Source organism: Zeus faber, assembly GCF_960531495.2.
Source record: "Zeus faber genome assembly, chromosome: 2".
Lineage (NCBI taxonomy): Eukaryota > Metazoa > Chordata > Actinopteri > Zeiformes > Zeidae > Zeus > Zeus faber.
In genome coordinates, this window is record NC_137189.1 from 31,794,674 (window position 1) to 31,816,816 (window position 22,143).

General features: G+C 43.8%; 2 protein-coding genes across 3 annotated transcripts in view; one reads left to right on the top strand and one right to left on the bottom strand.

Moving 5' to 3' along the window:
- Positions 1-327: 327 nt before the first annotated feature.
- Positions 328-6,231, top strand: slc19a2 (solute carrier family 19 member 2; the record flags this gene model as incomplete). The annotated part of the gene is made up of 7 exons (XM_080023862.1): positions 328-460; positions 1,497-2,063; positions 2,555-2,810; positions 4,045-4,237; positions 5,238-5,379; positions 5,694-5,851; positions 6,084-6,231. The coding sequence occupies exons 1-7, from the start codon at positions 338-340 to the stop codon at positions 6,229-6,231; spliced, it is 1,587 nt and encodes a 528-aa protein (XP_079879988.1). The 5' UTR covers positions 328-337.
- A 2,103-nt stretch (positions 6,232-8,334) lies between these two features.
- LOC307247946 (DDB1- and CUL4-associated factor 6-like) overlaps positions 8,335-22,143 on the bottom strand; it is a 16,999-nt gene continuing 3,190 nt past the window's right edge. For both annotated transcript variants that reach the window (XM_080024104.1, XM_080024105.1), the window contains exons 7-17: positions 21,704-21,915; positions 19,925-20,012; positions 18,888-18,998; positions 17,819-18,017; positions 17,171-17,332; positions 16,620-16,661; positions 15,474-15,612; positions 12,842-12,998; positions 11,096-11,184; positions 10,839-10,947; positions 8,335-10,646 (exon numbers count right to left, since the gene is read on the bottom strand). In XM_080024104.1, coding sequence (XP_079880230.1) covers positions 10,588-10,646; positions 10,839-10,947; positions 11,096-11,184; positions 12,842-12,998; positions 15,474-15,612; positions 16,620-16,661; positions 17,171-17,332; positions 17,819-18,017; positions 18,888-18,998; positions 19,925-20,012; positions 21,704-21,915 — 1,367 coding nt within the window. In that variant the 3' untranslated portion in view covers positions 8,335-10,587. The remainder of the gene's footprint in view (positions 10,647-10,838; positions 10,948-11,095; positions 11,185-12,841; positions 12,999-15,473; positions 15,613-16,619; positions 16,662-17,170; positions 17,333-17,818; positions 18,018-18,887; positions 18,999-19,924; positions 20,013-21,703; positions 21,916-22,143) is intronic.

The window sequence follows — 22,143 nt, forward strand, 5'->3', positions numbered from 1 at the left end:
GAGAAGCAATGGTCTTTTGTGGGGGGGCTCATGGGTTTCCAGTTGTAAATCTTTTTGTTCTAATCTATTTTATTTTGTCAGACATCACTTATCTGTAATGTTTGAAATAGATCACGTGTGGACATGCGCTGCCCTTTAAATAAACGAACGAGACAAACGTCCTATCGAAAATAATGCCGAAGAACAACGCCCCCTTTTCGCTGGCCAATCAAATGGCTGGAAACGTTTGCCGTCGTCTTCAGGCGACGGCTCGCCGACATCACGCAACCGGGCTGCCAAGGTATGTCAGCAGAGCTGGAAAACCGGCGGCGGGGTCATGGCGCCAGAGTTTACAAAAATGTCTGAGGTCTACCCCACCGTGCTGCTGTGCTTGTATGGATTCTTCTCCAACGTCAGACCCTCTGAGCCGTTTTTAACAGCCTTTTTGATGGGACCGGACAAAAACCTGACAGAAACGGAGGTGAGTATCTGGTCGAGGTACTGCTCAGCCTATACTGAACTGTACTAGTGTATTCAAGATTCAAGATTTTTATTTGTCACATACATAGACATACTTTCATACATATATGCAGTGAAATGTAATAATAAGACTAGTACTATACTATATTATACTAGTATATTATACTGCTATAGTGTTCTGTACTGTATACTGTACTATGCTAGTGTACTATACAATTATACTGTACTGCTATACTATACTATACTAGTATACTATACTATGCTAGTGTACTATACTATATTATACTTTACTGCTATACTTTACTATACTGTACTGCTATAGTGTACTATACTGTAAACTGTACTATGCTAGTGCACTATACTATATTATACTGTACTATAAAGGTGTACTATATTATACTGTACTATACTGCTGTACTATACTAGTGTACTATATTATACTGTACTATACTAGTGTACTCTACTATATTATACTGCTATACTGTACTATACTAGTGTACTATACTGCTACACTGTACTATACTAGTGTACTATACTGTACTATAATGCTATACTGTATTATACTATACAGTATTGTAATGTACTATTCTATAATAGAACTATAGCTTCAGAGTCGTTGGGTTTTGAGGCAAAACTTTCAAGTAACATAAACAATTAAGAGACTTGCAATGACCTGAAATATCAGATCTCTCAATCTTAAAGATCCTCTCTTTTTGTATCATCTAGTTATACCTGCTGGTTAGACTTTACCTTAAGTATTCATATAAAAACAATTAAAAAAAAAGTTGAAATAATGCTCCCGTGTTCTGTTCTCGTGTATTAGAAGGAATTTGGATTGCTTAATGTAATAATCTAGTGTGGAATGCAGGTAGATCCTTAAAAATGAGTTGGTAATCCGAAAATAATTGCAGTCTCCATCAAGATATGCAGCTCACTTGAAGTATTAATAAGTAAAAGTGGCACTAGGAATTATAGTCAAGTCGTTATTCACCAGTTGTTATTTTGCATCTAAATTAAGAATTTTTGGTTTCTTTCAGGTCGTCAATGAAATCTACCCAATATGGACGTACTCGTACCTGGTTTTACTCTTTCCTGTCTTTCTGGCCACAGACTACCTCTGCTATAAGCCCGTGCTCATCTTGCAGGCGGCCAGTTTCATAGTCACGTATACCATGCTGGTGAAGGCCCAGGGCATGCAGGCCATGCAACTCCTGGAGTTCTTCTTCGGCCTGGTCACAGCCACAGAGGTGGCGTACTACTCCTACATCTACAGCGTGGTGGAGCCCGCCCAGTACCAGCGGGTGACCGGGTACTGCCGCAGCGTGACTCTGCTGGGCTCCGCAGCCGGTTCCCTGACCGGGCAGATCCTCGTCTCCGTGGCCCGGGTGCCACTGCGCCGCCTCGTCATGCTCACGCTGGGCTCAGCCGCCGTTGCCTCTGCGGTGCCGTGGTTTCTGCCCATGCCCAGCAAGAGCTTGTTTTTCCACAAGATTCCCAGGGCGCCGGGGAGGACGCTGAGCCAGAACCGCGGACCCCAGCTCTCTGCGGCGGGAGCGGACGACCCTGAGAGCAAAGTACCTCTCAACGCTGAGCAGGTCATCGCGGTGAGTGGCATCGCTGTTCGCTGGAACCGGTGGAAGCACTGTGGTAATGAGAGCTCTCTGCCGCTTTCCTCATTGCTCTTGAGCAATCTCTTTTTCTCTCTGCCGCCCAGCACCATCACCCTCGCAAAAATGTCGACAGCTTGAAATCTTGCTCCATTGCTTTTCAGGAAGTAGTTCTTAAGCTGCAGGAACAGGTGCTCAAGGTAAGACGCTGAAAGACTGAAGGGAACGAGGGGTTAATTGAACTCTCCTTCTCACGCTGATTCTGGTGTGTCCGACAGTAGGGGTCGTACGTGTGCAATATTCGAAATTCACCGCCAGTCAAATCAGTCAATCATCTCTTATTTCTTCACCACCACTCGTAGAGTTTGTTAGGAAACCAATCAGACCAGTTGAGCAACTTGGGCTGATCTGAGCTCCAACCCTCCACCGAGCGGCTTATTTTACCTCACGCCACTGTTTCAACCTCAAGCCGTCCCTCTCCTCCACAGGTCCCCAGGGCCAACTGGGCCCCCGGACGGAGTCGCAGCGCCAGCAGGTTGGCACAGGTGCTGGGCATCCTGTGGGAGGACTTCCTCCAGTGCTACTCGTGCCGCCCCCTGCTGGCCTGGTCGGTGTGGTGGGCCCTCGCCACCTGCGGGTACTTCCAGGTGGTGAACTACACCCAGGCGCTGTGGGAGAACGTGCGTCCCTCGCAGGACTTTGCCATCTACAACGGCTACGTGGAGACGCTAGCCACACTGCTCGGTGAGTGGGAGAAGTTCAAGATTCAAGATTTTTATTTGTCACATACATATACATACTTTCATACATATATGCAGTGAAATGTAATGCAACGCACCCGGTGATAGCACACAATATGTCCTAGGAAAAAAATAAAAGTAAAAAAATTCCTTTCTAATAGACCGACTAACTGACTCCTTAAACGTAATACAGTAAGTTGAATACTTATAGAATAAGATAAAAATATATAGAATAAAATACAATAAAAATAAAATGAAATAGATAGAGGGAATATGCCTATGTATATACGGGTATGTGCATTAAAGTGGCATGTGAATTAAAGCGTCAGGTGAATGTGAATAGAGTGAGGTAGTGTTTGGGATAATACAGCACAACATACAACAGTACGGCGCAGCAATACGGCATCACGAACAACCCTGAACAGTGACACAGTATGCGTTACAGTATGCTACATATAGTACAGTAGGTAGTGGAGCCTATGTGTATGGACCCCTGGTGAGGAGAAGTTCAGCGTTCCCGGTGGGAGGATGACCACGATCTATGGAAAGTGTCCCTCGGCCGAGCATGTCTCCGTCTGGTGACCTTGGCAGTCTTCAGCCGGGTGTGTTTCTGTTTCCCCTGACTCAGATTACCAAAGCAGGCAACCACGCGAAGGTCAAAGCTTATTCAATAAAACGTGTTGAAAAACGGCGTCGCAGACATTAATTAAGGAGGAACGAGCAGTGCTGTGTTGTCTTACTTACAGATAACTTCTGTAAACAGCACTTCCTTATCTTCTGTGTTATCAGTTGTGAGGAGAATGTTGTGAAAATCTGGAACAGGTTTTTGCTCCGCTTGTGTTCCACCGTGTCTCACTTTATTAAGTTGGAACAACAAGGCACTGGTTGCCAGGTGCAGTCTACAAAAAAATCTGTCTGCCTTTGCTGAAGCTCCTTGCTCTGCCTGGTCTAGGGGTTTGTCTATTACGCGAGAGAAAATGATTAAAAGATGGACAGGAACTGTAACGCAGTGTTAAACTAGTTATTTAGGTATAAACAATTTCTGTAAAACTAGCCCTGTAAAGCATCGGTTTCCAACCTTGGTGGAACAGGTTTAAAATGGCTGCTTTTCAGAATGTAGCTCTGGTTTTTAATGCACTTCGAGAAGATGTGAAAATGCTTTTTCATTTTTTATTATTTTTTTGTTTGTGTTTCTTTGGGACTCTTTGTCGTCCTTCGTCCCCCTCTCACCCGCCCAGGTGCTCTGGCAGCGTTCGCCGTGGGCTACGTCAGGGTCTCGTGGGCGGCGTGGGGCGAGCTGGCGCTCTGCGTCTTCTCGGCAGTGATGGCGGCGTCCCTGTTCGTCATGGACGTGGTGCGGAACATCTGGGTTTGCTACAGCTCTTACGTCGTCTTCAGAGCCACGTACATGCTGCTCATCACCATCGCCACGTGAGTACGCAGCAGAGAGCGTCTTTTTTTTTTTTTTTTTTTTTTTTTTCTAGAAAGTTTTCCAGGTTCCACCTTCACACTTCAGAGGAAGTTCTGAGTTATTTTTATTTTTTTAACCTAAAACTTATTTTTATTTTTTTGATCATTGGGAGTCAAGCTGAGTGATAATCAGGTGCGATTTCCCCCCTTGTACTGCATCGTACTATTCTCTCAATACTATTTTTTGATTCAAAATAACTCTTGATTCCTATTACACAGGTTGTTTCCCAATGATTCAAAAAAAATAAAAATAAAAGAGGTTGAGGTTAAAAAAAAACAAGCTTCCCTTTAAAGGAATAGTTTGGATTTCCTGGCATTGATCCCTGTTTTAGTAAGTGTACGTATGTTTGTACGTAGGTTCAAACCTTTTCTCCAAACTGAATGTGCAGCTCCATCGGGAGTTCAATGCAAGTCATTGGGAACAAATCCACAATCTGTGGATTCAGAGCAAAAACTCACTCCACATGACAAGCAAAGCGACATGACGCCACAGCTAATTCGACTTTAGAAATCCACTGTTTGCGGACGACATTTTCATTGCCGTGCTGTTAGTGGTGTCACACCTAAATGTGTGACCTGGCCAGATTGTTATTTGCAGAGTTGTAGATTTGTCCCCCATTACTTGCACTGAACTCCTGATGGCAGTATGGAGCCGCATGTCCAGTATGGAGAGAAGGCTGGACTTTAATGTAACTAACCTATACTGTATACAACATGATGAGTGAGTATAAAACACAAATACTTATAAAAATGCAAACTACTCCTTTAATGGAAATAGGGGTATTTTTTTATCCCACCGCTGCGTCTGAAAAAGTCAGATTGCGTTACCTGGGAGCTCTGTTTTTATATTTCCTCATGTCCGTGTTGAATAAGTGTGTGATTTCACAGGCTGCGGTGTCTCACGACCGGTGATGGATAAATAAGTAAAGTGTTATCCCCGACCCCCCCACTGCCCTCTCAGATATCAGATCGCCGCCAGCCTGAGCATGCAGCGCTACGCCCTGGTGTTTGGGGTCAACACGTTTGTGGCCTTGCTCCTCCAGTCTCTGCTCACCCTGGTGGTGGTGGACTCAGCTGGCCTTGGACTTGACATCTTCCCACAGGTACACAGCAGAGGAACAAAATGGTCCTCAATTTATAATCTTTTTTTGGGGGGGGGGGGCTAATCCTACAGCTCAGTGGTGCTGTCGTGTCGTCTCATGTTAACATGGTCGATTCTGTCCAGCTGTAATCAGTCACCCACGACAAACAAATCATCCGTCCTTTGCAAGTAAGAGTAGTCAATGAACTGCATTAGTAAGTCACCTTAATATTGTATAGTCATTTATATTGACAGATTTTCTTTAATTTGCTTGAACTTAAATATATTTTTGGCATAGTTGAAGTTCTAAACGTCTTTCCCGTCTCTCCTTTGTAGTTTCTCATCTACGGCAGTTATTTTGCTGCCATCACCGCCGTCTTCCTCCTAGCGGCGCTGTACAAGCTGGCCACCAGGCGGCGCTGCAAGGCACCGGGGGGCAGCGGCGGGGCGACGGCTTCAGACTCGTCTCTGGACGGAGAACTGTTCCCTGCTCAGTGACTGGGTTCAAATCGCGCGGGGGGAAAAAAAAATAATAATAAAAAACCCCATAAACCAAGCGTGAACGATCTCCCACTTCCACAAAAGACCACGCGGCCCTGCCGACGCACTCGGGGCCTGGCGGCATCGGCGTCCCGGGGCTGCGGGAGTGGAGCATCCCGGGAGACGGTTCCTCCGATTGCCGCCATGCCCGGCGAGTGCCTTGCAACGCCAAAATTCTCCGTTCAGAGTCACCGTCTCCGCCTCGCACTGCGGTCACCAAGCGCACGACGGCCTGGACGGATCAACCGTCTTCCGCAACCTCACGGAGCACACCGCTCTCCGGCTGAAATGCGGGTCACACCGCAGCACTCGTTGTGCCGCAGCGCTTGTTTAAAGGCGCCATCAGTAATATCGGACAATCGCTGACAATTTGCTCCCCCTAAAGGAAGGGGTAGAAACGACGAGCTTCTTAAGGCCGCTTCATAGGTCTGTGTTGAACGGCCGCTGTAGGAACGCCGTCGGTCGACTAGGTCATCGGCGTCGCTTCCACCACCTTCCACGTCGGGGCAGGGCAAGACCGCAAGAGCTGTGATCGGTCCGCTTTCCCCCGCCACATATTTCCAGTGTTTCCGGTTCATCTCGGTAAAAGTGAAAAACAAAATGGAGCAGAACCAAGAGAGCCCCGGCCCCGAGGAGGTTTTCGAAAAACACGTCAAATTATGCGACGCGTCGTCCTCTAATTATCAAGGCCAACAAATGACACTCAAATCGTGGCGTGAAACACCCGACGCCGCGCCGGTCGCCGGTCGCTTCACGTTCGCACATCCTTGGTCAAACTCAAATGAAACCAGTTTGGGGATTAGATAAGATAAGGAGAGTCATTCAGGGGGTGGGAGTCATTTCCTCCGGAACAGAGTCTGGACTGTTTGGAGAGCTTGAAATCTCAGCAGACGCCGAGGTGACCGTGGACCGGCCGGCACTGATCAACATTGACAAACCCACTCTGACATTTCAAGGTCAGTTTTCTGCAACGCACAAATAAAAAATTACCAATTTAACTTTTTTTTTTTTTTTTTTTTTTTTTTTTCCCAGTGTGTACTCAGCCTGTTGCGAGGCATGTTTGCGACGTGAAAGAGTCGCACATTGCAATATTTTGCCATCACGCTATTATTTCTTCTGTCATTACTTGAACTTGCTGCTTTATGATTTAATATTAGAAAGGTGCTTTGTAAGCACTTAATCGCGCGCAATTCAACACTTATAATTCCATTGTCAAAGCTGATCAATATTTTTAAATGATCACTGAAATTAGTATAAGTGAATAAGTGCCTGGAACTACTGTTACACATAAAGCTGTAGACCTACTTGTTATGCAAAGAAAAAAAAAAAGAATACTCCAAGTCAATCAAATAGTTGTAAAGAAATAATTTTTGTCTAAACCAGGGGTATTACTCATTTTCGGTTGGAACCAGGACTGGTCCAAATGATAATATACTTGGTTTTAATTTATTTTTTTTTCTTTTCCACAAACCATTGGACCCCTCTGCGGGGCCCACTCTGTCACTGATCTAAATGATGGTAAAACCAAAAGTATTAGTAACTGAACATAACCTCCTCAGTAGTACTAGTGAATGTGTGGTGAATATAACGGCTTCTTCTAAAACTTCAAGAAATTGCTTTTAAAATTTATTTACATTATATTTTTATATATTATGGTAGTTCTCACACTGTGCTAACATTCTAGGCTTTATTTAAAATGATCAAATTGAAAGTGAGTGCATTAACTTTCATAAAACCAAGAAGAGCAGCTAGATATTGTTGAATATGGTATGGAAAATGGTTGAACTGTAGTGTCGGTCTGGGTCTGTTGCTGCGCAGTGGACATTGACATCATGTGTTTCTTAATTTTTTATCTTAGGATTCGTTTTTATCTACAATAAATACAAAAAACATGTTAAGGTAATTCCATTGTACTTTTCACTTGCAATTTCATTACAAAACAAATTGTCGCGTTTCTTCCACTTGTGTATGGCTATTTTCTTTAAATCTGAAGATATCTATTTTTTTTAGGTCAGTGAATAATATACAATTAAAGATACTATGCTTCACACATTCATCCGATGTGAGCTCTCTTTTTTTTTTTTTAAACAAACAAATCGGAACGGACAATGGGGTGTCTGACTCCGTTTGGAATTGGACCCTCGTGCTCACAGCGTCATTATAAGAACGGGAGGAAATGGAACTACAATGTTGTTGCGCATCTACGACGTCATTACAGAAGCTGTTTGAGATGGATATTTGTATTTTGACGTGTTTTAGACGTGTACTGCCAGTACACCACAATAATAAATATTCAGAGAAAAAAAAATTAAGAAAAATGTGCCTTTTCTCATATTCAACAACCATCTCATGTAGGGGTGCAACGGATCACAAAACTCGCGGTTCGGATTGGATCATTTTTCGGATCAGCAAAAAAAAAAAAAAGAGGTGACAAATAAAAGTTTGCTTTCTATTTATTCTGTAAAACACTTAAAGTAAGGAACGTTTGCCCATAGTCTTAAATGAAAACAACATTCAAGACGTCCAATGTTTAAATAAAATCTTAAAATATTCAATACTCAATTGTTAAATTAAAGTGCAATATGAGGCACGCATGATATGGTAGTGAATGGAAAAAATGTGATTATATGAATTTAATTCCAATAAGTAACCAGTATTGTGATCAATTTCCCGTGTTTATAACAAACTCAATTGCATGAAAATCGGTTCAGAATTAAGCGGGTCACAGCCGATTTTGTGGAGAAGTCTGCATCTCTCCGATAAACATTGTATTTGTTAACTAGCGGCTCTTGACCGCTCCAACATGGCGGACGCGCACACGCACAGCGGCAACACACAGCAGCTCATTCACGACATGTCGTAAAGTAGCAGCAACACAGCGCAACGCATCGTAAAGCAATCGTTGCGCTTCAGAGTTAGAAAAAAACAAAAGTATTTCACTATGATGGTTAAAATTTTCAATGAATCCGCGGATCGCATGCGAGCCTGAACCATGGCGGGCGATCCATACGGATCAACTACGTTCCGTTAAACCACTCATTTCAAGGCATCTTCTGGAAAACTCAAAACCAAAAGCATTAATAATAAATGAACAGACATGCCAGGCACTTACAAAACCAATGCATATGAAAAAGGTCAAACAAACGTATGTGTACACTATTCTACCAAAAATAAGCGATTGAGAGGATCATTCCCGCATTCAGTGTCTTGAGAATTTGAATATTGTTGCAATATATCTTCCAATTACTAGTTGCCGCAGTGAGCCTCGTGTTAAGGAGCAGCATCCATCACTCATTTTTTGGCATTTACGCACAACTGACATATAGTGCCAACGCAGCGGGTTATCACAAATATGTTTGAGACGACCTAAAGGTAGTTTGGTTTGTTTTGGCTATTTGGGTTTGAGAAGCCCTCTGCCAACAACGGGTGCCATAGAAGTCCCAATGAAAACGAGTGGGGGACCGTTGCGTGGCTAACTTGGCGGATGTATGGCTGGGGACTCGCGGACGTGAAGTGTCAAATTTGATGCGATTTGGGCACGACACGTATAATATTAATAAACTTTCAATAAACAGTGAACAGCGGGGGGGCGGGGCTTCAGGGCTCTGCCACTCAGTCGCACAAGTGTCTTCCCCGGCTTTAACCAATGGCTCATCTTCCATTGTGGAACACAGGACTGAATCGTTGACGTTTTGTTAAACTGGGCCATTAAAATGTCTTACAAAGCCTTACATTTTGAACCGGCATGCACTAGTCCTCAATAGTTTTGCAAGACGCATTCAATCCCCGATTGAAATGTTGAACAACCGTCATGTGTTTCCGATGGTTTGACTCCAGCGATTCAGAGGGATGACGGAGAATGACTAAAAAAAATATGAAAAGGACCTGCGATTAGAGCGACTTCATCAAAGTGCTGTAAACTGAGTTTAAAGAGGTAATCCGTAAGATTAATTTCCCATATCTGATACTTCTCTACTTTTTTTTTTTTTTGCTGGCACATTTTCAGAGACATCCATTCAATGTATATGCATGTCCTCCTCTGTTTGGTGATTCTATTATGGGTGGGCGGGGTTCCACCATCCCTGGCAAGAATACGAAGATTGGAAACGCGTAAGAAGTGAAGGGCGGTCGCCCGTGAATTTGATAAAACAATGTCGTTGTTTTTTGTTGATGTAGGTGAACAAACAGCATCCTCAGATGAAAAAAAATAAATAAATAAAAAAACAACCAAAAAAAGCCAAAACATGATGCAGTTTCAAATGGAATTCTGGGACCGGCCGTGTCATCCGCCCAACACGGATGATTTGATGGATTGCCGCTTTCGACCAAAACTGACCCCGAGTCGACTCTGCCTTGTGTTTTCGTGGATATCTTTCGGCCGGGGCCCTGTGATCTTATCATCTATTTTGTTCGGCGGAGCCCACGTGAGCTCAAGTTTTTTTTTGCTTTCCTGAGGAACTGGCACAGACATTTTGACCCCCAACCTAGACTGCTTCCCGTGGATCGCGGTAACACGGTTCCTCCCGGGGGCCAAGGCTCTATCCGGTCAAAACAACGTCCAGAACGGGCTTGATGCGTCTCGCACTCGCACTGCCTCAGCAACCCGGAGGGGAAACCCGCTGCCAGTCCCAGGCATCGCCAAAAGAAAATAAAATTAAATAAAATTTGTCATGATGGATTTGGAGTGCGATTACTGGTCGTCTTCGTTTTCGGCTCCCGAGCCTTCGAAGCGTTCGGCCTCCGACTGATCTGAAAGGAAAAAATTTGTCTCGGTTACTTTCCCGAACGAAACTTTGCATCCGGTACAACGAGCTGGAGGGACTTACTTTCTGAGAAAACAAAGCCCTTCTGGCGAAACAGTCGACCAAGCTCACCCAGGTGTAGTTTTTCAAGATGTTTTCCATGGCTTTAAATGGTTACTATTATTTTTTTTAATCCTACCTGGTCTGAAGGAGTGGCTGAGGGAGGCCAGCATTCGCAGCATGAAGGAGGCTGGGACGGTGATGGTGTTCCTGGTCTCCTCCAGCATCAGCTCATTTCGGCAGATCACCTGGAGGAGACGGCGGGCGATGTGAGAGTGTCCATAATCAGGACGGGGAGCTCCGATTTCAAAGGGGACGGCGGCCTGTCTCAGCTGGCTTGAAACCAATTCCAGCAAACCGGTCGGAAACGACGCCAGAGCTACGCTAGGATCTCACCTCCTCCGCCAGCTTTTTGTCAAACGCCGGGAACTCTTCCATGGGAGACCAGATCTTGATGTTGTTATCGATTCCAGAGGTCGCCAGGACTGAAACGCGAAACGGCGACATAGCGACAAACGGTTAAACGGAGTGATGAAGCCAGTTGACGATAACCTACAAAAAGACTGAATCAGAGGCCATTAAATATAGTTTTAATACCATTGGCTTCCAAAGGATTCTAGGATGCCTCAGTAACATTTGTGCTTTAGAGTAAATGTATTTAGGGTAGTAGAGGGGTAGAGTATAGAGGCATCGCAACGTGGATTCCCGCATCAATTCCCTCGCTAATCGTCATTACACCGCGTTCCAAATTATTATGCAAATTATATTTTTCTCTGATTTTCCTAAATAGTCGATGCAAATGACAGTCAGTATAATTTTCATTAGGGTTTAATTTGAACGTTGAACAAACTTCCCAATGATAACGGTATTTTTTTCAAAAATAAAAGACTCAAAATGCACTGTTCCAAATTATTCTGCACAACAGAGTTTCAAAACATTTCATAGGTTGTAAAGAACTGAAAATGGTCATTGGTTGAATGTGCAGCATTAAGTCATATTTATTGAAATCAAAAGCTATTTCAATCAAAAACATCTTAACAGGCCAAGTTACATGTTAAAATAAGAGCCCTTCTTTGATATCACCTTCACAATTCTTGCATCCATTGAACTTGTGAATTTTGGAGAGTTTCTGCTTGAATGTCTTTGCGGGATGTCAGAACAGCCTCCCAGAGCGGCTGTTTTGATGCAAACTGCCTCCCACCCTCGTAGATCTTTTGCTTGAGGATGCTCCAAAGGTTCTCAATAGGGTTGAGGTCAGAGGGGATGGGGGCCACACCAGGAGTTTCTCTCCTTTTATGCCCATAGCAACCAATGACACAGAGGTATTCTTTGCAGCATGAGATGGTGCATTGTCGTGCATGAAGGCACGGTTCTTCTTTTTGTACCATGGAAGAAAGTGGTCAGTCACAAACTCTATATACTTACCGAGGTCATTTTCACACCTTCAGGGACCCTAAAGGGGCCCACCAGCCTTCTCCCCATTATTCCGGCCCAAAACATGACTCCGCCACCTCCTTGCTGACGTTGCAGCCTTGTTGGGACATGGTGGCCATCCACCAACCATCCACTACTCCATCCATCTGGACCATCCAGGGTTGCACGGCACTCATCAGTCAACAAGACTGTTTGAAAATGATTCTTCATGTATTTCTGGGCCCACTGTAACCGTTTCTGCTTGTGAGCACTGCTTAGGGGTGGCCCAATAGTAGGTTAATGCACAACTGCAAGCCTCTGGAGGATCCTACACCTTGAGGTTCGTGGGACTCCAGAGGCACCAGCAGCCTCAAATACCTGTTTGCTGCTTTGTAATGGAATTTAAGCAGCTGCTCTCTTAATCCCATGAATTTGTCTGGCAGAAACCTTCCTCATTATGCCTTTATCTGCACAAACCCGTCTGTGCTCTGAATCTCTTCACAGTACGATGATCACGCTTAAGTTTTCGTGAAATATCTAATGTTTCCAAACTAATTATCACAGGTGTCTGAGATTGATTTCAGTGATCCAAAGGGCCCTGAGACACAATCCCATCCATAAGTTTAATTCAAAAAACAAAAATTAACTGTTTATGACACTTAAATCCAATTTGCATAATAATTTGGAACGCAATGTATTTTAAGGTAAAAAAAATATGAACCCACTCACGGGGTTCGTAGGGGTGCGGCTGCAGGCAGTTGACCACGTGGTTGTCGGCCTCCAGCAGCATGACGTGCTCCCCGCTCTGACGCTCCCAGATGAAGATGTGGCCGCAGTCGGAGCCGCTCAGCACGAAGCGCTCGCCCCAGAAACACGCCTCCTTGGTCTGAGCAAACAAGTAAGGGATGATGTGTAACCAACTGGCCGTTATCGCAAAATAAAGTTGTTTTTTTTTTGGGCCGTGCATTAACCCGCTGATTACGCGGCTACTCACGAATAAATGGAGACGGAATACTGATTTGAAATAGTTATGTCTAGTTTAAAAGCTCCCACTAAAGTGAACTGTTCGCTCCAGAAAAATAGCCGGTGTGGTTGCCCGTGACGAAGGTTATTATTAACAGATCAGCGGCCATTATTCAGAAATAACTGACTGCTGATATCCGCTATCGACCAATCGGAATAGAGCATTCCACAGAGCAGTGTATTAAAGCCTAATAATTCACAAATGAACCGCCATGAAATGATCAGCATCTCACAGCATTTACTTGTAGTGCAAAACGGTGACATTTCAGAGGACGGAGACAACAATATTTAAAACACAGCAATTCCAGATATCGCTTTTGAATAAAAGAAACATTGGAGAATTTGGTCTATTCTGGACAAATCTAACAATACTAAAAAGTCCTAACTTAAAATAATAAACTAGACAAGTACTACTTAAACTAGACTAAAAGTATATTTTTGGCGTTCATTTTTCATACCCATTTCTCATATTAATCATCCCACCGATTGTTTGCATCTATTCAATGTGAATTTCACTTATTTGTGTAGCTGCAGTTTGACGTTATGACCAATATACTTTTAATATTTGATGACAAGCAGGTGCGTCATCTCGCTGTTTGACAACCGTGACACAGTGTAATGTGTAATAAGCCAGGCACTCGAGTCATCCCGGAAACAATATTTTCCACAACAAAGTGTCTCTAGGTGAAATACAATCAAAAATAGGATTGAGCATGATTGCTCTTTGCATATTTCAAGCGACACATGGTCACTTCTCCCACAACTCAAAACGACATTCACGAGAGAGAACCTTAGAATAAGTAATGTTTGCATATTGAAACAGCCGTGTGAGTTACAAAACCGTGAATAAAAGTGACATTAACCTCCGCGAAGCCAAAACGTTCCACCAACCAAAGAGTCACCATCATGGTTTCCAGCTAATCAACATTTTTTAACTGTTTAAACTTTGTTCTTGTCTCGGGACAGTTTTTCCCTTGGAAAGGTGACGGTCGACTGACGGCTTTATCATTGATGACTCTTTACCAGTAAAGCTCCACATTCCCAGTCCCAGGGCGCGCGCGCGCACACACACACACACACACACACACACACACACACACACACACACACACACACACACACACACACACACACACACACACACACACACACACACACACACACACACACACACACACACACACACCTCATGCGGTCTGAACGTCAGTCCCCTAGAACAGTGTTTCCAACAATTCTCGGTCACGGCAATCTTTTTATAATGATGTAATGCCACCGCACACCATTATCCTGTTAGCCACTAAAAACGTCACAAGGACTAAATTAAAGCCCAAGGCAAAAAGAAGCCAATACATTTGCCATAACTCTGATTGAATGTGACTGATTCGCACTTTGCATTCCACCAAAGTAAATAATTTTCACAGAATTGAGTGAGACTCTGACTCTCGTTCACAGTCCAGGAAGTCCTCCCTCGCTCGCCGTGCGTTACACCAACTGAACGAAACGAATGAAGCGTCGGAAAAAGGTTACGACTCTTTACTCTTTGCTAAGTCACTCGTCAATTTCGAACCTCTCATCACTACTCACACAGTGGTTCTCATTTTCCGTGTGAAACTTGAGCCTGTGCTGATAAACAGAGCGCTGCTATTCCAGCTGGAACAGATAAAAGCGATGAATTGGGCCAGCCTTGCAATTTTGATCTTGCAACACGAGAGCTGGAAACCAGTTAAAAAAGGATACCAGCTGCTATTTAAGTGATTTTATTAATGAGTTTGCAATGATTTTAAATGCACAAATTGGATATATTTGTTTGCAAATAGCTCCTTAATCCTAACCCTATGTTTTAATACACAAAACGACCTAATGTCTGAACCATTGTTAAAACTCTCCGCCTAGTGGAGAAATGTCTCAATCATCTTTACAAATCGAATTGCAAGAATCTCAAACTGGACTTATTCAGCACAGCTTTCACTCCACTTCCATTATGTAGAATACCAAAACTAACTATACAGCAAGAGAGAAAAAAAAGCATTTTTCAGGAAATAATTATTCTCATTCATGTTCTCCTTATCAATTTTGTCTGGTTAAATATAATTTTTACCAAGGACTTTAGTTGCCTGGTACTGACAGTTGGGTGAACTGTCAACAAAAATGTTTTCTTCTATTAGAATTAATTCTTCAATTGCCAAATTCCAGAGTAGTAATTAGTAGAAATGAGTTATAAGTAACATGACCACAACACGATGATATAGATATTTGTTTTGCATAATTTAAACAATAATATCTCTCAAGTCGGCAGTTTATTTGTTTACAGTGCAGAACGCGGTGGCCTGGTTCTTACCATGGTCCTGGAGTTGCGGTGTCCCTTGTACACCATCCGGACGGAGGGCTTGGCAACACGGCGCGACTCGCTCTCCTCCAGCTCGCGGCGCTCTTTCCTCCGCCGGAAGATCTCCTGAATACGTTCTGCGGCGGAGCGTCTAGACAGGGGGAGGGAAACAAAGCAACGCTCTTTTTTTTTTTTTGTTTAAGTCCTCTGGTGTGGGGATGGTGTGGTTTGAGCAGCCACACCTGTCCTGGGTCTAGGTCATCGGGCACCCAGGATCAGAGTGGCTGCATACTTGTTGACCGTTGGTTGGTCTATTGAGCAACAGGTTAAAACTCCCATCCCCAAACACACTCAGGAGAGAGGAGGCCTTGTCATGACCTGTGTCCATCTGCTCGGGGGCTTGTTCTATCAAGCCCCCTCTCCACAATAAACTGGTGTGTTTTCTACCCTGTCTTCTTTGTCGGAGGGCCCTGAAAAGCCACTTGGGTGGCGTGTGGCAAGCAACCGCCACAAATCCCTACTTCCACCTGGAGGCGTCGGCTCCTGTTCATGTCCGTGGGTTAAGGTTATTTTTATTGAAAAACATGCAGAGTGGCATTGCACTTCATTGACAATGACTTGAAAATGAAAAGTGGGCGTTAAAGTTCCCACTAAACGACAGGGAAATACAACTGTGAATGGAGAGCATTCTGTACTACTTTTATTACCGAACATTGTTAAGGTCTCTGACCTCCCTGGTCCGCACTAGCCTCATTTGATCTAATTTAGTATTTGTTTTGAGTTGAGAGAGGGTTTTTTTTGTTGTTTAGCACTACACCTTATAAAGACATAGCACACATTTTAAATACTTAAATATACAGTATATTCAAAATTTGTAAGGACCATGCAATTTTTGTCCCCGGCACAAGAGGTTTTGATGCTGTTGCTCTTATATCCCAATGTGCAACACCATTTTCACGCGCTGTCTACTTTTCCAAATCGTGCAGAAATACAGAGTGGGCAGAGGAGAATCCATCAGAAAACTATTGCTCAAGCAGACAGATTTCAAGAAAAAAAGCATTTTTATAAGTTCAAATGTGAGGTCACATCACACAACAGTTTGCCGGAAAGAAAATTCTTAAACAAATGATCCTATTCAGGGCTGAGCTGTTACTATACCTGAGAACTCTTTCACCTATTTCTGTTCCTCTGATGTTAAATCTGCAGGACAAACATGGAGGAAGGACATTTTTACTCAACTGGGATTTAAAAAAAAAAAAAAAAGACAAGGTTACAATTCAAACATCAAATCCTTCTGATTGAACAAAAGCCAATAGCCAAATAAATTTACAAAGAGTGCAAAGAACTTTTACTGATGCAATAGTGCACGTAATGAGTCAGCGCCATTTGCTGGGATCTAAGCTACACTACTTTTGGACATTGGAATTTTGGACATTTAACCTTTTATCATTTTCAAATTAAAAGTGCCAGCCTTAAATCTCAATCGCCACAAGTTTAGACAAACTGACAATGGATGATTTCAGGTCCATGGATGGTTTGATGCATTGACAAGTTATAATGACGAAACATTCACACTGTGGTTTTTACCTGGAAACAAGCAATTTTTTGAAGAATGAATTAAGGTTAAAGACCAATGTCAGGTAGTGAAAAGATAAGGGAGCAGATGTATGATTGCCACCACACTGCACTCAACACGAGAGGACACGTACCCATTGCCCCACCCCGGTCGAGGCGGCACAGGACCCGCCTCCTCGTCCTGCTCCTCCCTGTCCCCCCTCCTGGCGTCCTCCGCCTCTACGTCCCTCCTCCCCAGCTGGCCCGCCTCCTCCCTGGACCCATTTGATTGATTTTGGCTCGGACGTCCGCTTCTCCTGGTCCAAAAAACAAAGAAAGACAGCAGTCAGCAGTGGCTCTGATTTTGGTCAGGGTGGGTGCGTAAAATAAAAATTCAGCAAGATCGGGCTCCAGTCGGGACACTGCCAAATCGTATTTGGCTTAAATCCCAATTCTATTTTTTAACGTTAGTTTTGGACCAAGATGGCAAGAAGAGGTTTTTTTTAGATTATAGATGCCCCCTTGCCAGACTAAGCTTAGTCTGGGCAAAAAAAGTAACTGCTGCATGTTTAACCTAACCCTTGCTGACAAAAAAAAGGCAAATCTGACAAAAAAAAAAAAATCAACCTATAATTCTAAAGGCATTTTGTGAAAAAAATAAAATAAACATCCCCCGGTCATAAGCAACAGTGATTCTTATTATGTCCACCCCCAATCCCCCAATTGCCACAATAATATACAGACTGAAATGTAACATGAAACATGAAGAAGTCACGGATAAGAGCCAGAGTGTGAGCTGGTACCAGTCGAGCTGGATGGTACTGGCCATTGTTCCCTGCGTGCTGTAGTGGAGGCTCAGCACCGGCTCGGCCGCTGGCAACCTGCTCCTGGACCTCGTGGAGCCTTGAGGGTCCACAGCCGCCTCCTCCGAATCCCCCCGCAGGGGCGCCCCGTCGGGTGGGACGGCTCCAGGAGTGTCCGCTGGGGCGTCTGCTCCAGGGGCTGGAAGGAGGAAAGTACTTTTTTGAATCTTCAAATGTTTCAAAAAACCAGAGCTCATACAGACAATTCCAAATTAAATCTGAGGACTCAATGACTTTCCCCTGCCACTGTTCCTCCGTCCGTTCTGTCCGTCGGGACTCCACACAAAAAGTACATAGAGATTATTTAGTCAAAAAAAAATAATTATGAACAAGAGGCTGCCGTCCTTGGTTAAAATCCTGACTTTTAATTTAAAAAAGCGCAAACGACCCGTTGGAAGAAACATTCGATGCTGACTCAGCTTTTGAAAACCAACAGTCCCAAAATGGATTGAAAAGCTCCTGGAGACCAGGTGGGAGAAGGGACCCCGGTGACCCCGTAGAAAACACACCCTGGAGATGTCTCTGGACATGGGGTGGCACATTGGTTCAAAGCCACTTGGATTTGAATCCTCTACATGCTTACTCAAGGACACTTCAGCATGCTACCGGGAGGAGCAGGGGATCAAACAGGCAATTTTCCCCATTACTAAACGACCTGCTCTACCTAATGAGCCACTGGGTCCTTCCCTGCCCTGCAGCTCCAGCTCCCCCTATGTGTTTATAAGCAAGTAGCTCCTAGCAGTTACACACATGCCAGCTGTGTTTTGTCGGTTGTAAAGATAGAGATAGAGCCTCTAAACCCCCATAGAGAATTATTTAAGGACATGCCTCGCTACTGTGAGCCGTATCTAAAAAAGTATAAATGGCACATCTTAGATTTTTACATCGTGGGTGTCTGAAGAGGTTCACGATCAGCTCGATGTCAGTAATGATCCAGATGTAACGATAATGTATTATTGCCTAAAAATCAATCAATCACGGATACGACGTCAATATTTGTAGCCGGCACCTGTGGGCTGTGGGCGTCCCCTGCTGTTCTGGGCCTCGCTGGCCTCCTCGAACCAGCGGGACATCATGTCCGAGATCCTCTGGAGAAGCGACACCTCTGACCTAGACTCTCCTGCAGGACACAGCAAACACATGTCAGACGCAGTGTTTTCTGCCAAAAACCATAATGGACGCAAATCCCTGGGTGATTTCAAATGTCACATTTGATATTCAATGTATTTTTCAATGTAACTGCTTCTCTTGGGAGTATGGACCGGTGTTTTTCCAACCACTGAGGTTGTCAGGTGTAATATGATTTTTCTTTTAAATCCCACTTGAAAAAAAAAAAAAAAAAAAAAAAAGGAAATTAGCTCTTATGATGCAAGATCAAAATTGGAAGGCTGTAATAATTAATCAATTCAAGCCAGAATAGCAGCTCTGTTAATGAGAACAAGCTCTAGTTTCACACTATGTGGGAGTGAGGCTTTTACTGCAGTTTGCAAGCAAAAGTTCTTTGAGTTGTTTGTGATGTGTGTGGTGGTTAAGGGGAGAGTGGTTATTGGTTATTTCATTGTAAAATGTGTGCCGTGGCAGAAAAAAGGTTGGGAATCACTGCTATGGCCTACCAACTACATGAGCTATTGGATTTGGCCATCATTTTGTGGAGTCGTTGGTTTACTTCTTCTGCGTGTGTATGTTTTCTGTGGAATTCAGACAATTTTTTTCTAATAGATGATTCCCTTTTTGACTTGGCAATACCGCATCCTGTACTGTGATGAACATTGTTACTGCGGTGGTATTGGGTCGTTAAATAAAACGTCCCTTTCTTTTATTTCAATCATCCAATCGGTGAGACCACACGTCTGCCCACAACTTGTCCCTCGTGTATGTATGTGTGTGTGTGTGTGTGTGTGTGTGTGTGTGTGTGTGTGTGTGTGTGTGTGTGTGTGTGTGTGTGTGTGTAATCAAATCTTGGTAAACAGGAGAGGATGATTAAAATGTTGTCACAGCAGACGTGTTTTCAGTTTGGTCAGTGTGTGTTGTTAAGTGTCCTCTTACTGTCTCGCTCGCTCTCCGGGCGTGCCAGGGGTCCCGTGTCCGACCAGTCCCCCCTCAGGCGGAGACGCTTGACAGGGGGTTGCCGTGGCTAGAAGGAGGTGGGGGGGGGGTTTTAAAGTTAAAGTCCTGTTTCCATGTTTTTGCCCCAGCTGTGCACTGATCCAGCCAAATCCACTAATGAGTTGGACCTCTGGGGTGATGCCTGTTAGCAAATCCACACGGTTGACCTCAAATCCCGGAGTGGAATTTTACTTTCTGAACCTGGACTTTCCACCTCCGCCCTACTTTATTCATTTCGGAGGGAAATTGCAGTGTCGTGGCAGCTCATGTCATCAGCAAAAAAATAGGTCATAATAATAAAGTTATAGTAATAAAAATAGAAAAAAGGAAAGGGAACATGCAATAATTAGCTGAAAAGTTGGTAATATACAATAAACCTCAAAACAATCGAGTAGAAAAGTGTGAAAATATATAATAAGTCAGACAATAAACAATAAGTTATAATCCTAAAAATAGAAAATAAACAAGAAAAACCAACTTAAGATTAACCTATGGATAAAAAATAAAATTTACCTTTTTTTTTTTGCTTAAACATTTGCCCCATTGGACTGTTTTTAATCACAGAGTTTCTCAGTAGTAAAGGCTTCAGCGAGGGTATGCTAGGAACAGATATAAATTATGCGACCCATCATTTTAACAAGGCCTGGGATGATAAAATAGAAAACCTATCCTTTAATACATACAGGTATCTTCCTGCTTTCAATTATACATAGTTCAAAACATATTTTTTTAAATACTTTGTACTTTCTGCTATTTATTGACTGAAACCAGCACCATGTAACTTTTGGTATTTGGGGCCCCTTGAGTTTCTGAGCACTTTCACACCGCTATCGTAAAAACCCGGTCCGGTGTCCGAAAAGAATCAACTTCACCGGACAAATTTGAACCTTATCGGTCACATTTCGATAACAGTCTATGTTACAAATGCAAATATAATGTACACCTAGGTTACAGCGCAGGGAGCTCGCTGCGTCAGCGAGCACAGTCCACAGTCCCCACGTGGGGATTGGCCCCCTGCTACCAGGGTAGGTACCAGATGTGCTCGGCCATAGTTTATCACTTTTTTTTTTTAATTTTACCAGGCAAAAAAACGGTAATTACCAGAGCCAAATATTAAGAAAACACTAAACAAACTAAATGGGACTAATCTTATCTAATAACATAAAGATAATATGTATATCTAATTAGATACATATATTATATGTATCATATATACACATAACATAACTACACTAAAATATATATACACAGCATGTGCAAGTGCATCTATACATGTGCTTTTTTCAACAGACGTGTGAATGTTTTTTTAAGGAGGAGGAGCATTGTGTCATTCTATCTGGATCTATTTGTGGCACTTTCCAGTGAATCGCTGTCGGCTGTCTCAATCTGTTTTGGGAAAGGCATGCGGTAACACACACACACAGACACACACACACACACACACACACACACACACACAGACAGACAGACACACACACACACACACACACCAGGATGAGGGAGCACATTCTGTCCCTCAACAGTAGCACTTCCCTCCCAGAGGTCTGACTGCCCGATCTAGGTCTGAGCTGAATCTATCTTCAGGCTGTACAATACAAAAGTTAAAAGCATTCCCTACATCATTTTCCCGATAAGCTCACGAGCCTGGATGTCCCGATAACGACCTCGACCTCTATGTCTTACAGGACGGTAGTAGTTGTCCTGACGCCGCTCACCTACCACACAAATGGGGTCTTGGCTGGGCCCTTTCAGCTCTCTGGCGGAGTCGTCCCGCGGGTCAAACAGGTAGAGGTAGTCGGAGGTGTAGCTGGCCAGCACCTCCCTTCCGTCCCCGCTGTAACACAGAGACGTGACGCGGCTCGACTTGTTGAGGAGGTGCGCCGGCACAAAGTGTGCGCACATACCGGACGCCCCGCTTCCCGAGTGGCAGCCTGGGAAGAGTCCCGAAACAACGACAACATGGAGCACCAGGAGACAGTCGGTGGGGATCAGGATGGTTCACATGGCTGAAGGCATATAAATGGACGTAACGTCTTTGATGTCACCCATTGGTTCCTGAGGAAACCATTCGAGGCCTCAAGTTTAGGTTTACACTAGCCACCATCTTGACAGGAAACAAAGCCCCCCCCCGAACGTTCTGAATTTGGGCAAGGGGGGGC